This window comes from Rhinoraja longicauda, chromosome 11, assembly GCF_053455715.1.
Source record: "Rhinoraja longicauda isolate Sanriku21f chromosome 11, sRhiLon1.1, whole genome shotgun sequence".
Lineage (NCBI taxonomy): Eukaryota > Metazoa > Chordata > Chondrichthyes > Rajiformes > Arhynchobatidae > Rhinoraja > Rhinoraja longicauda.
Window position 1 is genome coordinate 43,814,837 of NC_135963.1, and position 13,739 is coordinate 43,828,575.

The 13,739-nt window shown below is 38.8% G+C and overlaps 1 protein-coding gene across 1 annotated transcript in view; it reads left to right on the forward strand.

The window, feature by feature from the left end:
* Nucleotides 1–13,739, forward strand: part of jak1 (Janus kinase 1) — a 77,004-nt gene that overhangs the window by 55,672 nt on the left and 7,593 nt on the right. The window contains exons 11-19 of the mRNA XM_078407507.1: nt 1,542–1,660; nt 2,828–2,983; nt 3,715–3,802; nt 6,469–6,602; nt 8,749–8,884; nt 10,025–10,176; nt 11,441–11,594; nt 12,220–12,314; nt 12,792–12,984. Coding sequence (XP_078263633.1) covers nt 1,542–1,660; nt 2,828–2,983; nt 3,715–3,802; nt 6,469–6,602; nt 8,749–8,884; nt 10,025–10,176; nt 11,441–11,594; nt 12,220–12,314; nt 12,792–12,984 — 1,227 coding nt within the window. The remainder of the gene's footprint in view (nt 1–1,541; nt 1,661–2,827; nt 2,984–3,714; nt 3,803–6,468; nt 6,603–8,748; nt 8,885–10,024; nt 10,177–11,440; nt 11,595–12,219; nt 12,315–12,791; nt 12,985–13,739) is intronic.

The window sequence follows — 13,739 nt, forward strand, 5'->3', positions numbered from 1 at the left end:
GAGAATCCTCATTTATGTGTTGGAGGGTGTATTTGCGGAGCTTGTTTAAGAAATACTATCTACTCTTTAAACCAGCAACTCTAGAAATATATATTAGGCGTGGAACTTTGCATACATTTTATTTAAATCATTCTTGCTCCATTCTCCCACTCCACCTTTTCAATTTAATGATTTGAGACACAATCCAGTGCAGGAAGGACAGAGTTAATGTGGTCGTACTTTGTTTATCAGTTTTGGGTTTCCTGACTGACTGAAAGAACCTGTTGACAGTTTGGAATTTAGTTGATAATATATCTGACTTTGCAACTTTTTAAAAGAAAAAAAACCATGTTAAATTCTAAGCAAATATATCTCATTTTGAATTTGCCTAGATTTGCTTTGCCTATAAATTTCAATGCATTTAAGTCCCTCCCGATCAAACATGTCTTGGCAGCATGTTCTTTTTTGCTTATTTTCACATATGGAACATTGGTCTGCCACAAGAAAGCTATCACCCAGTATTAAGTTGCTAAAATGATTTGTCAATAAATAATTTGTAGCATGCATAAAGACTCGTAGGCTGACAATCTACAAAGCAACCACCTTTCCTCCTTTGAACCCACACATACAAACCTACGCACTGCTGAAACCTACACATACTATCAGTCCCACATGTACGCCCACGCAGTCCTCTGAACAAGCCTACACATCGTGCATTTTGATGCTTACAGCTATTAACATGGATAATTTCAAAAAGCACGAGAGAAAAACAAAGACAAATTATTGACTCGCTTGCGAGAGATGTTGCTGTTACTGTCAAAGGAACAATTCCAAATATGAAGTAGTTTTAATTTGAAATGCCCACAACCGATTACTTTTTAAAATTTAATTTATTTTACAGAATTATTTTGATTTGTGTTATTGCATATTCAGACCTTGAACTTGTCCTGATATTTAGTTCAATTGTGACTGATTTTGCACCATAGTTCATCTGCTTTCGATACCACAGGGTAATATACCCGACAAAATTCTGTTGGTTCAGGCTTGAAAAGCTCCCTTGACATAAAATTGATCTGGTGGGAGACATTTTTCTAAATTTCCACCACTGTGAAAACGTATTTCCTGATCTCACTCCTGAATCATTTACCTCCAGTTTTAAGATTCTGTCCCCAAAAACCCAATTTTTTAAAATAGAAACCCGATCAACTTCCTTTAACTTTGTAATAGTTCCACCCATCTGAACTGAAGGGAATACAGTTCACAGCCCAATTCTTGTGCCTAATGCTGTAAATGCCTTGTCTTTTTTGGTGAATTCCCACTGCATTCTTCTAAAATCAGAATCACTTTATAAGGGGGCCATGAGCAAAATTGAGCCAGCACTCCATTTGGAATATGATCATCTGTATAATTTTTTAAAAAGCACAAAGTGCTGAAGTAACTTGGCGGGTCAGGTATTGTCTCTGGAGGAATCGATAGATGATGTTTCCCAGGTTTTCCCAGTGCAAACTCTTCATTCTGATGCAAGGAGATGCTGAAATAAAATCCATTTACTCTCGCTACAGAAATCTCAAATCTGTTGGTGATGACAAAAAGCTGGTCCCAGATTTCACAGATGAATGCAAGCAACTACAACTTAAGTCAGTTGAGCTTCCATCGAATCCGCAAGGAGGAGATTTGTCAGGTGGGTCATGTCAGACTCTGTTTCATTGTTATAGACCAGATTTTTGTTGAGGCCTTTTACTGCCCAAAACACACAGCCTTTCTTATCTGTGTGTGTCATCTGTAAAAATAGGCACTTTTGCATTGAGAACTGGCCATCCTCAGCAAGACTTTGCATTAATTTGGTTTTCTAGTAAGTTGTACTGATAGTGTCAGAGGCAATGTCAGCTGACTGCTTTTAACATTCTCCAAAGGAGTAGAGGTCATTAGTGACGGAGAGGGTGTGATTAAGAGGGTTCACAAAGGCTGGAGTAGAGAGCCATGGCCTTGTGGAAGGTAACATTAAATTACAAAGTGACCTTAATCCATTTAGCAAATGGAAACAATTCTGGTCAATCAATTTCAATGAATGCAAATATGAAATTGTGCACATTGGACCGAGGTGGGGTAGAAAGAACAGTGTGCTCTCAAACTCTTTAAAGCTAGCAGTGATGGAGGCCAAAAGAGGCACAGCAGAGTGGGGAGGGGAAGAAGGATGATTCCATCCACATAATCAGTGTTATGTCAACAAGTATTGAAAATAATCCAAATTCAGTGGAGTGCTGCACCTTATGGATAGGTCTGGAGATGAAGGGGATAAAAGTTATCCTGCAGCCCTTCATGGGCCTGTTTATATGCCACACCTGGAACAGTGTACAGTGATTTTTCTCAGCCTGCCTCATTTATAGCAGTGCCACATAGGGGCAATGGCTCCATGCTTCATAAATCTTAAAGCTTCATGATGATCTTTGCTAAATGGTATAAAGTACTAACTCAGCAGAACATACTGCTTTTGACCAAGATCAGCTAATTCAGCTTAAACTAGATGATGAAATGAGGTCCATGTTCCACTGACATAGTGCACTGCAAAGCAGTGACCTTCTGACCCATGGGGCATTCATTGCTGCTGTGAAACAGAAATGAGAAATTCAGCAGAAGCAGAATTTAACCATGCTCCTCTTAGTGTGAGGTGCACCATCCAGTTCCTTTGTTTATAAATCCTACACACTGCTGACCTCAGGCAGTCAATCTACTTCCTAATTTGTCATGAGCAACAACAAAGTCTCTTTGTTGAGTTCCTTATTGTGTCCTGTATGCAGTTTAGCACCATATCTGATTCATTATCATCTGGTTGATTTGTACCCACCAGAATGAACACCTTGGAAGAGGAACCAGAACAAACATTTATTCTGGGACACTGAATTACAAAGAAGATGATGATGAAGAGAATGAAAATTTCTACAATACAAAAGACATCCGAGTAGTCCTTAAGATCCTTGATCCAAGTCACAGAGACATCTCGCTGGTAAGCTGGAACTCTGCTGTACAGCAGTAACTTTATCAACGTTAGTTTTCTGCTTGAGATATTTTCTTTACTTCGCTGGGCAAGGTTGTAGACTGCCCCTCCTTGTTTTTAAGTGCAAGATGCACATGACTGGTTGACTTGATTCTTGACTGACCGAAAAGAAACATTGGTGAACGTTCAATATTTTGAATTTTTTGGGGGGAAATCAGAAGGAAGATGATTTTTTCGAATTGTTAAATCAAAGACCGAGCAATGCCAATGTTTCTTTTCATCCTCTCCATCAGCACTACAGTCCCTATTCACCACCATGCAATGCCCACCATGTTCATATCTGCTCAAAATCTACGCTCTGGTCGACTCAGGTTTTCCAATGTAGGGATCCACCCTGTACCAACTCATCCACATCTCTCTGTCACAGTGATGTCTCGCATGTAGCCACATTCATTCACCATGTCCTTGCTCTCCACACTGAATGCCAGATTCCTGTTCTGTAAAGCATCAAATTCAAGCTATTTAGGTAAATCCCCAGCCTCACTTCTTTAGGCCTTTCACGTCCAGCAGTCCCAGAATGTCAGGTTTGTAATATTAATGTAATTCTTAAAGTTTAAGCTTAAAACAATACTTTGCAGAAAATCTGTTTGCTCTGAGATACTGAAAACTAGCAGGATCTTTTAGTGTTAATCTCTAGTCGTGTATCATATAATCAATGAAGCAAACTATTCTCTTCACAGGCTTTCTTTGAAACGGCTAGTATGATGAGGCAAGTTTCTCATAAGCACATTGTACTCTTACATGGAGTTTGTGTTCGAGATCTGGAAAGTAAGTAACATTTTATTTACTAGTTACCCGGGTGACATAATATCCAATCAGCGCTGAGATTACACTTGAATCCACCGTGGACTGAATAAAGAGCTGTCCCTTTTGGACAAAAACAGATTGAAATATCTTGACTCAAGTAGTGTGCTGTGGCCCACAGCCAGACTGACACTGATGAGGCCTGCTCACAATTCTGTGTTGCTAAACTAGCCAAGGTGTTAGCGATTATATCAACTGTAGTTTAGTTTAGAGATACAGTGCGGAAACAGACCCTTGAGCCCACCGAGTCCACGTCGACTAGCGATCCCTGCACATTAACACTATCCTACTCTCACTTGGGACAATTTACAATTTTACCAAGCCAATTAACCTACAAACCTGCACATCTTTGGAGTGTGGGAGGAAATTGGAGTTCCCAGAAAAAACCCATGCAGGTCATGGGGAGAATGTACAAATTTGATGTGGAGAGCACCCAGAGCCAGCATGGAACCCGTGTCTCTGCTGCTGTAAGGCTGCAACTCCATCGCTGCGCATAGTGTTAAAATCTGCTATCCAAAAACTCCTTGTGTTTGGATACATGTTTTAAAAATAAAAACACATTTTAATTAGTTAATGATCAACAAAATGTATTCCATTCATTAATTACTACAGAATGGAACGCACATATTGAGCACCAATTGAGTTGCAGAGTAAGTAGATTCAGGTTTCCAAGGTCCACAGGTGTTCTTGTTATTCTGGTGGCTCTTTGTTCACTAGAATGACTAATTTGAAAATACTCTAAAGGTTCAAAAAGATTGTGCTATAAAGCAATCTAGTTCTAGGTTTGCTTTCCTGAGAAATGAGGAGGGATAAATGGATTGAAAGAGGCTGAGATGGAGTTTGAAGGCTGACAATTGTTGCAGTAGTTAATTTTGTATCACTGTTACACATTATTAATAATTTTCCATTATTATGATCTATTCTATGCATAAAACTATGTTTTGAATTTTCTCCTGAAGAGGCTGAAAATAATTTTATTCAGGGCTTACATGGGACTATAACAGTAAGGCAAGTATATTTAAAACTCAATACAACTCTAAAAATCAAAACATTAGCATGATGGAAGCCATTAGACCATTAGGTGTTGTCTACTTCTACTACTTCTACTGGAGTAGTCCCAGCAGCACCATTCCCCCACAACCTTGCAGATTATTCTCTCTCAAGCATTTAATGCCTGGGTTGATTCTGAATTGTTTAAATAGGTGGTGAATTCAATATCATAACTACTAAGGAGAAAAGTTTTTCTGCACATTTCTCTTGCATTCTTTGGTCCAAAGTTTTAATCTCTGTCCCCGAGAGAATAATGAATCTGAAAAGCTGAAGGAGAATTTACATTAAACCTTCCTGAGCGGTTGATTTTAAAACATGCACATAGCTGACATTGTTTGAAACAAGGGACTGCAGATGCTGGTTTACCAAGGAATGAGCCAAAATGCTGGTGTGACTCAGCAGGTCAGACAACATCCCTGGAGAGCATGGATAGGTGACATTTCGGGTCAGGGCCCTTTGTCTGAAGAAAGGTCCTGACCTGAAACGTCACCTATCCATGTTCAACAGGGATTATGCCTGGCCTGCTGAGTTACTCCAGCATTTTATGTATTTCCTCAGTCTTTTCGTAGCATTTTCCTTTAAAAGTATAAATATCCCATTATATAAATATAAATATCCCATTAATATCAATTTATCTGTTTACATTATGGAATGAGGCAATGTTGTACTTTTTTTTTCTCTATTGTCCATTATATCTACCCACATTAAGTCACTAATTTTCAGCAGTTTAGATTCCAATTCCACTTCAGCACATGCACAACTTTATTAGGCACGGGCACAATATAATGGGGAGGCACCAGGATATCTGAGGTTTGCCCATTTTGCATCACACTCCAATAGTGCCAGGCGGTATCCAAGTATAAATGGAAGCAGAGTGATTGTTCCATGTGAAGAGTAGATCACTGAAACTTCAACCTCAATGTTTCGTTATCATTTAGTTGCTTGGAACTTGCTAGACCAAACTGATCTAATCCGAATAGATAATCTACACAAAATATTTTGTTTTTGTCACTGGATCACTTAACTTTTTTTAGAATTACCCCAGTTAGAGCATGTGTTAGGTTTCTCAGCAAGAAGCCTCGATCATTAATAACGGCTCTTGAAACTAAATTAAGTAAGAATGTGGTGCTGATTCTTATGGCGAAGAAACATAGTCTCTAGAAGGGTCATAATTTAAAAAATTACATTATCTAGTTCCTGATGTTTAAAATAAGATGATCTACATAATGGTTGACATCTCCCTTCATAATTATAACTGTCTAACAGTAGGCCAGCATAGAAATTGTGCTGCGTAAAGACTGCTATCGTCTTTAATGGTATTACTGATGAAGTAAGTAACGATATCATATTTTGGTCACTTGTAAAACTGTCAGCTCCAAGACTTCCTCTAATCAGCTGAATAGAATCTGTTAACCAAAAGAGAACAAGGGATGAATATGTCCATATACATTCTGTAGATTTATGTGCCATTTCAAAGAAAGTTTGATGTACTTTTTATTATCCTAGTATTTCTAATCGAAAAGGAGATTAAACAAAGGCATGGATGAAGATACAAATGAAAACTACATTTTTCCCCCTAGATATCATGATTGAAGAATTGGTTGAATTTGGCCCACTTGATTTGTTTATGCATCGAGAACGTGAACATCTTTCAACTAGCACACCGTGGAAATTTCTGGTTGCTAAACAGCTGGCAAGTGCATTGAGCTATCTGGTAAGATTACAACATTAAATCCGTTAAAATATTTGTGTGCTTGCACAATGTAGCATGTAAATTCCAATAAAGGTAAAAAGCAGACTAAATAATTCTAAAATGGTGATAAATTGATAAATGGAGTGTCGGATGGAACTCCGTCTTGGTGACTGTGAGATGGTACAATTTTGAATAAACTAATTGGGAGAAAGCGGAGTACAGTGGAAGGGGAGAGCAATTGGGAGTTGTGGTTTTTCAAGATAGTGACAAACTCTGGTGGCAAGCACCATTGCAAAATATAATACATTTGTTGATCTTGTGTCAGGAGGTTAAGAATATGGAAACATTATGATGTAACATCTCAGTGATGTAACATCTTAGGAAGATTACAGAAGATGTGCAAAGCACTGTTTTGGCCTCCACATCAATGGAAAAATTCTGGGGCAATTTTACTGTTACTATTAAGAATGTTCTAAAATAATTAAGGGATTGACCTAGAAAAAGACTGGGCAGTCAACATGGATGATGAAAAGAAAATCATGTTTTGAGGTTGTAAATAGCAAAAATACTTAGGAGCAAACCACAGGACATGTTGCATTCAGATTTTCGGAAGGTCATCCATAAAATGACAGTGATTAATGCTGAGGCCTCAGCAGTTCACCGTCTACATAAATGGTTGGGTGAAGGAATCAAGGGCTATCTATCCAAGTTTGTTAATGATGTAAAGCTGGGTGACGGTGTGGGCTGGGAGGAGGATGCAGAAGTGCTTTTAGAGGGGAAGTGAAAGGGCATAGCAGATGGATTATAATGTAGAAAAATGTAGGGTCATGTACTTTGGTAGAAAAATAATGTGGAGCATTTGGTGGACAAGCACACAAAATAAGGTCAGCTGCAGGATGATAAGTAGGGTTGAGATATCTTGTACAAACTATGATGAGACCTGGAATGTTGTGTACAAGACGGGTCTCCCAAACGAAATAAAGTATGAAGAGGATACTAATGTCAGATATAATGTGGTGAAGGTTCATCAGAATGGTAACTGGGATGGCAGTTTGGTTGTATAAAATGAGGTTAATCAGGCTGGGTTCATTATCTTGAGTTCAAAAGAATGAGAAGTGATCTGGTTGAAACTTAAGAGGGTTGATGCAAAATTTTTGTTTCCCATATCTGCATTGTCTAGAACAAGGGGTATTATCTTAAAGAAAAGGGGTTGGCCTATCAGAATTGAGGTGAGGAGAAATGTATTCACCCAGATAATAATGAATCTTTAGAATTCTTTACCAAGAAGGGTATGGAGGCTTAGTTGTACAGTGAATTCAAGACATATAATGATAGATTATTGAATATTAAGGGAATCAAAGGATGCGGTATAATAGAGGCCATGGTCTTACCGATTGGCAGAGCAGGTATGAATGGCTGATTGGTGTACTCCTAATATTGTTTTATACATGGACATTTTTAGAATTAAAAATTGAAGCAGATGCTATTTTAACTTTAAAGAATATGTAGATAGTTGAGGAAAGGAGAATAAATGTAAATGGAATTGGAAGCTTGTCTGACTACTGACTGCATGAAGGAAACCTGATTATAGAATTGTTGGACAATTTCATATTGTAATTTCTATTCAATAAATTGTTTGCGATAATACATTTTATAAAGACAAATGCATTCAGATTATTAATTTTACTCAAAGCCTATCCTATTGTGCTTTAATTTGTTGTTTGAAGATGATCAGCAAGTATTCTATGTGCCAACAACTCCGCAAGCACAATTGAGTTTCATTTGAATGATCAAATATGATGTGAGCATGATGCAGCAAACTCTAGTAATGCTTCTTAACACAGGTGCTTTCTGTAACTATGTACATATCCCTGGTAGGGCGAGCAAGCCGGTGGATAAATATTTTGTATCACTGCTTGTGTTGTTTTACTGCTTGGATGCTTTCCCGAGGCAGCGTGAGGACAAGGGAGTATTTAAAGCATGAATTTGTAACTAATTGGGTACAATTAAAGTGACATGAGAAGAATTATTTGAGGCCTCATGGGCTGAGCAGCCTTTTCTACTCGTGATCTGTTGCATAATTTTCAATCCACATGGAGAAAAATTGAAGATTCATTTAATCATAGAGATCAAGTGTGGAACTAACATGGATCAATTTCACAAACAGGAGGACAAGAACTTAGTGCATGGCAATGTATGTACAAAAAATATTTTGCTGGCAAGAAAAGGGATTGAAAATGACGGAGGTCCATTCATCAAACTTAGTGACCCAGGAGTTCCAATATCGGTGCTGTCCAGAGAAGGTAATATTTTGCTGCCTTCAGTTTTGGTAAAAAGGGGTTTTGGTGTGGAATTATGGAGTTTATGTTACCTTAATTATCAGAGAAATATTAACCGCTTGTTCAGTTTTCAAGCAAACAGCACATCTATGTTTACTTGTGAGATAAAGGCTGAAAGTGGGTTGTGAGTTGCAGTGAGGCATGAGGAATTTGGGTGGAGTCTGTTGACTTCTAGGGTGTGACAACGTCCTAAGCTTATCAACAATACTAGCCGGGCAGCAAGCTGGCATAGTGATAATTATTACATTTGGTGGCATCAGGTGCAGGCACCATGGGAGTGACAGGGGTGGACAGATTTTCAGGCTGTGGCCTGACATTGGGATTTGGGGTGAAAGGCAAGAAGGGCGAATCCCTTTCTGCAGGTAATGAAAAGCACTTATAATGGAAAAGACCTGGCCCTGTAATCGAGTGTGTCCATCATTAGGCTGAACAAAAAATGGTTACTCAATTCAAAAGCTATTCCAAATTTCATATTTGGAATGAAATCTGGAATAGCTTAGTTCCTCCCTTTGCTGCAATGCCACTTGCTATCTAATGTTACACAAGTTATAACCTGGGATGTGAACAACACTCCCCATCTCAGCTTTGTTAAGGAAAACTCAAAATACAAACCCAGTTAATACTAATAATAAACTGTTTGGTCTGTGTTATGGGGTGAACTCTTCCACGTGGCAAAAGTCTCAGAGCAGCGAGCCTTGGTGTATGAGTGCTGTGGAACACAAAAGTCCTTCTCTTGATCATCAACTGTTGTTATAAAGTATCCAGTTGTGGATATTGGAGGAGAAAAGCAATGAGGATGAACTCTAAATCCAATAAGTTTGAATAGCCAGGTGGCAATTTCTGACTGGCCTTCCACATTGAAAGACCATTTGAGATCCTAAAGAATGGTTAGCACCTTGATATTGTATCTGAGCATGAATCAGTAGCTAGAGCAGCTAGAAATCCTTCAGTTTGTGTTAAATAGGTGAACTCAGAGAATCTCATAAACCAATAATTTTTATTGTAAAGGAAAACTTAAACATGAGCCTTTAATTAGGATCAAGAAGGACCTCCAAAGGAACATGCTTCATTTATTTATATGTTTGTTTCTTACTGTTGTTGTAGAACGTGTTGAGCGCATTCCATGGATTGCACCTGAATGTGTAGAAGAGTCCAAAAACACGAGCATTGCTATAGACAAGTGGAGTTTTGGAACAACCCTGTGGGCCATCTGTTATAATGGAGAGGTGCCTCTAAAAGATCGCAGCCTGGCAGAGGTATTTTAATAGTGAATAAATCTGACTCTGCTTTTCTCTCCTTATTTTCAAAATATCTGTTCCTCCTGCTATCCAGTTGTATTGAATTTTTAATATTTTAAAAATCTGTTATATTCTAATCAAAATTTAGAATAAATACAAAGGAAGTGGAGTGTATATTTGTAATCTTGCATAAATATGCCCAATCACATACAAAGTGAGAATCGCATTCTTTATTCACTAAATTCTTGGTCATCAGCTGAAATCTCTATGTCCAAGGTGAGAGTTTAACTCTGAGTCATAGAGCTGTATAACTCAGACCCAACTCATCCATTCTGACCAAGTTGTCTATCTGAGCTGGTCCCATTTTGCCTGCGTTTGGCCCATTTCCCTCCAAACCTTTATCTATGTGCTTGACGTTTTAAAATGTCATAATTGTACTTCCTCTTCTGGCAGTTGGTTCCATAAACACACCACCCTCTGTGTGAAAAAGTTGCCCTTCAGGTCCGTTTTAAATCTATCCCGTCTCACATTAAATCGATTACCTCTAGTTTCATACTCCTAAACCTGGGGGAAAAGACTAGCTAATCACCGTATCCATGGCCCTGGTGATTTAATAAGACCCTATAAGGTCAGCCCTCCTATTGTCAGGACAAAATGATCCAGCTTCTCCTAACTCAAACTCTCTAGACCCAGTAACATCTCTTAAAACTACATTTGGACAGGTACATGGATAGAAAAGATTCAGAGGGATATGCGCCAAATGCAGGCAGGTGGGACTAGTGTAGATGGACAAGTTGGTCCCAAGGACCTGTTTCCATTGTGTATGACTCTAAATCATTTTTGCACCCTTTCCAGCTTAATGGCTCCTTCGAGTAGCAGGGTAACCAGAAGGTGAGAGTACTGTGGCCTGTCACTTTCTGACACTTCTATCTTAACTGGTGAAGGCAAATGTGCTAAACCCCTACTTTACTGCCCTGTCCACCTGTGTCACCATGTCATGGAACTATGTACCTGTACCTTAGAGCTCGCTGTTCAACAACACTCCCCAGCAGCCGACCATTTACTGTGCAAGTCCTACCCTGGAATGAAGAAAAAGTATTGTCTTTGAATGTGACAGATTAATTAATTTGTTTTTGTGTTGCTTAATGACTTTATAAGATTCCTGCTTTTGAGAGGAAACAATCTCATTCCATTTATATAGTTTATAAAAAACCGTTGTGCCTTCATTCTCTGTCTAAAGTTTCTAATCTGCATATTGTAATATGCTTTATTTATAACACAGAAAGAAAGATTCTATGAAGCTCGATGTAAGCTAACACCTCCATCCTCCTGTAAGGAACTGGTCGAGCTGATGCAACAGTGCATGACTTACAACCCGCCTGAGCGACCCTTCTTTAGGGCCATTATGAGAGAGATCAATAAACTCCAAGAACAGAGTAAGAAACTGCATTGTCAGGAAGATTTTGTGTTTGGCTGCATCTTATTAAGATAACAGTTTCTGTTTAATTCAGTTCATATAATATAGCCCAGAGACTGTACAGGCCTGGTTTCCATTAACTTAAGGTCATTGGCATATTGACACCATGTACACTTGCACCACCTCTGGTGGCCAGTCTTATTTCCATGATGTTGACTATATCGTGACCAGAGTGGTGCCTGCTCCTGTTTTTGTTCTACAGCAAATGACAATTATATATTTTTATTAGTTGTTGCACTAATCCTTACTTCTGAGCACGTGAAAAAGCATATCAAAACCGAATTATTTTAAGGAATACTTGGTTTGGGTACTGTTTTTTCTGTCTTAGTACAAAATTGCTTATTCATCTTTGACTGAAAATTGGCATGGAGACGATGATTTTTGGGCCAATTTGGGGAATTCAGTCTCAAATACACATTCCATTATGACAGTGGCTGTATGGTTAGGGATGGCCAAAGATCTGAGCAGTAGATTAAGAAGATTAATCAATTGTCATTTGCATTGGTCTAAAACAAATAACACTTGGCAGATATGATTGTTTTTTTCACTTTTGTTTCAAAAGTATTTTTAATGTTTATGAACAGATCCAAATATAGTTCCAGAATACGAACCGAAGGCAGAAATCGACCCAACCCATTTTGAGAAAAGATTCCTCCGTAGAATACGAGATCTTGGTGAGGTAATTAACTGATTTTGTCTGCACTTGATTTATTAGGCTGTACTTAAATATTTTTCAAGTTACTGAGAAACATGAATAAAGGTTGAAAAATCCAGAAGAAAATGAATAAGTTTATTGTAGAAACTCTATTACTCGAAATGTAGCACAAGAGGCAGTAGATGCTGGAATCTGGAGCAAAGGATAGGGGCTTCCATTCAAGGAAATCTGAAATGTCCCCTTTCAGGAAACGAGGCTTCCTGATTAATATGATGAGGTCCTCTCATGCATTTCCTCCACTTGTTCTCTCACAGCACTCCACTCTTGCAAACAGAACAAGGGTTTTGCAGTGAGATATGAAACTGTATAGTTTGAACTCCGATTTAGACAGCAATACTCGTACCACAGAGTTCCTTGATCATCTTAGAATAAGCTACTCGCCAAAATAGTGGTTCTCTCAATCAAGTTGGAGAGTCAGTAACATTTTTTTTCATTCACAAGGGCCATTTTGGGAAGGTTGAGCTCTGTCGTTATGATCCAGAGGGTGACAATACTGGAGAACTTGTTGCAGTCAAATCGTTGAAACCAGAAAGCAATGACGAACACAAAGCAGATCTCAAACGAGAAGTTGAAATTCTAAAGACTCTCTACCATGAAAATATTGTTAAGTATAAAGGAATATGCACAGAAGAAGGTAATGCCCCATTTCTTAACCTTTTGGATGTTTCTGAAATAAGTTATAAATTGTTCAAATTAATGTGATTTCATATTCTCTCTAGCTCACTTGGTTAGACAATAGGTGCAGGAGGAGGCCATTCAGCCCTTCGAGCCAGCACCGCCATTCAATGTGATCATGGCTGATCATTCTCAATCAGCACCCCGTTCCTGCCTTCTCCCCATACCCCCTGACTCTGCTATCCTTAAGAGCTCTATCCAGCTCTCTCTTGAATGCATTCAGAGAATTGGCCTCCACTGCCTTCTGAGGCAGAGAATTCCACAGATTCACAACTCTCTGACTGAAAAAGTTTTTCCTCATCTCAGTTCTAAATGGCCTACCCCTTATTCTTAAACTGTGGCCCCTTGTTCTGGACTCCCCCAGTATTGGGAACATGTTTCCTGCCTCTAACGTGTCCAACCCCTTAATAATCTTATACGTTTCGATAAGATTCCTCTCATCCTTCTAAATTCCAGTGTATACAAGCCTAGGCGCTCCAGTCTTTCAACATATGATAGTCCCGCCATTCCGGAAATTAACCTAGTAAACCTACGCTGCACGCCCTCAATAGCAAGACTATCCTTCCTCAAATTTGGAGACCAAAACTGCACACAGTATTCCAGGTGCGGGCTCACTAGGGCCCTGTACAACTGCAGAAGGACCTCTTTGCTCCTATACTCAACTCCTCTTGTTATGAAGGCCAACATTCCATTGGCTTTCTTCACTGCCTGCTG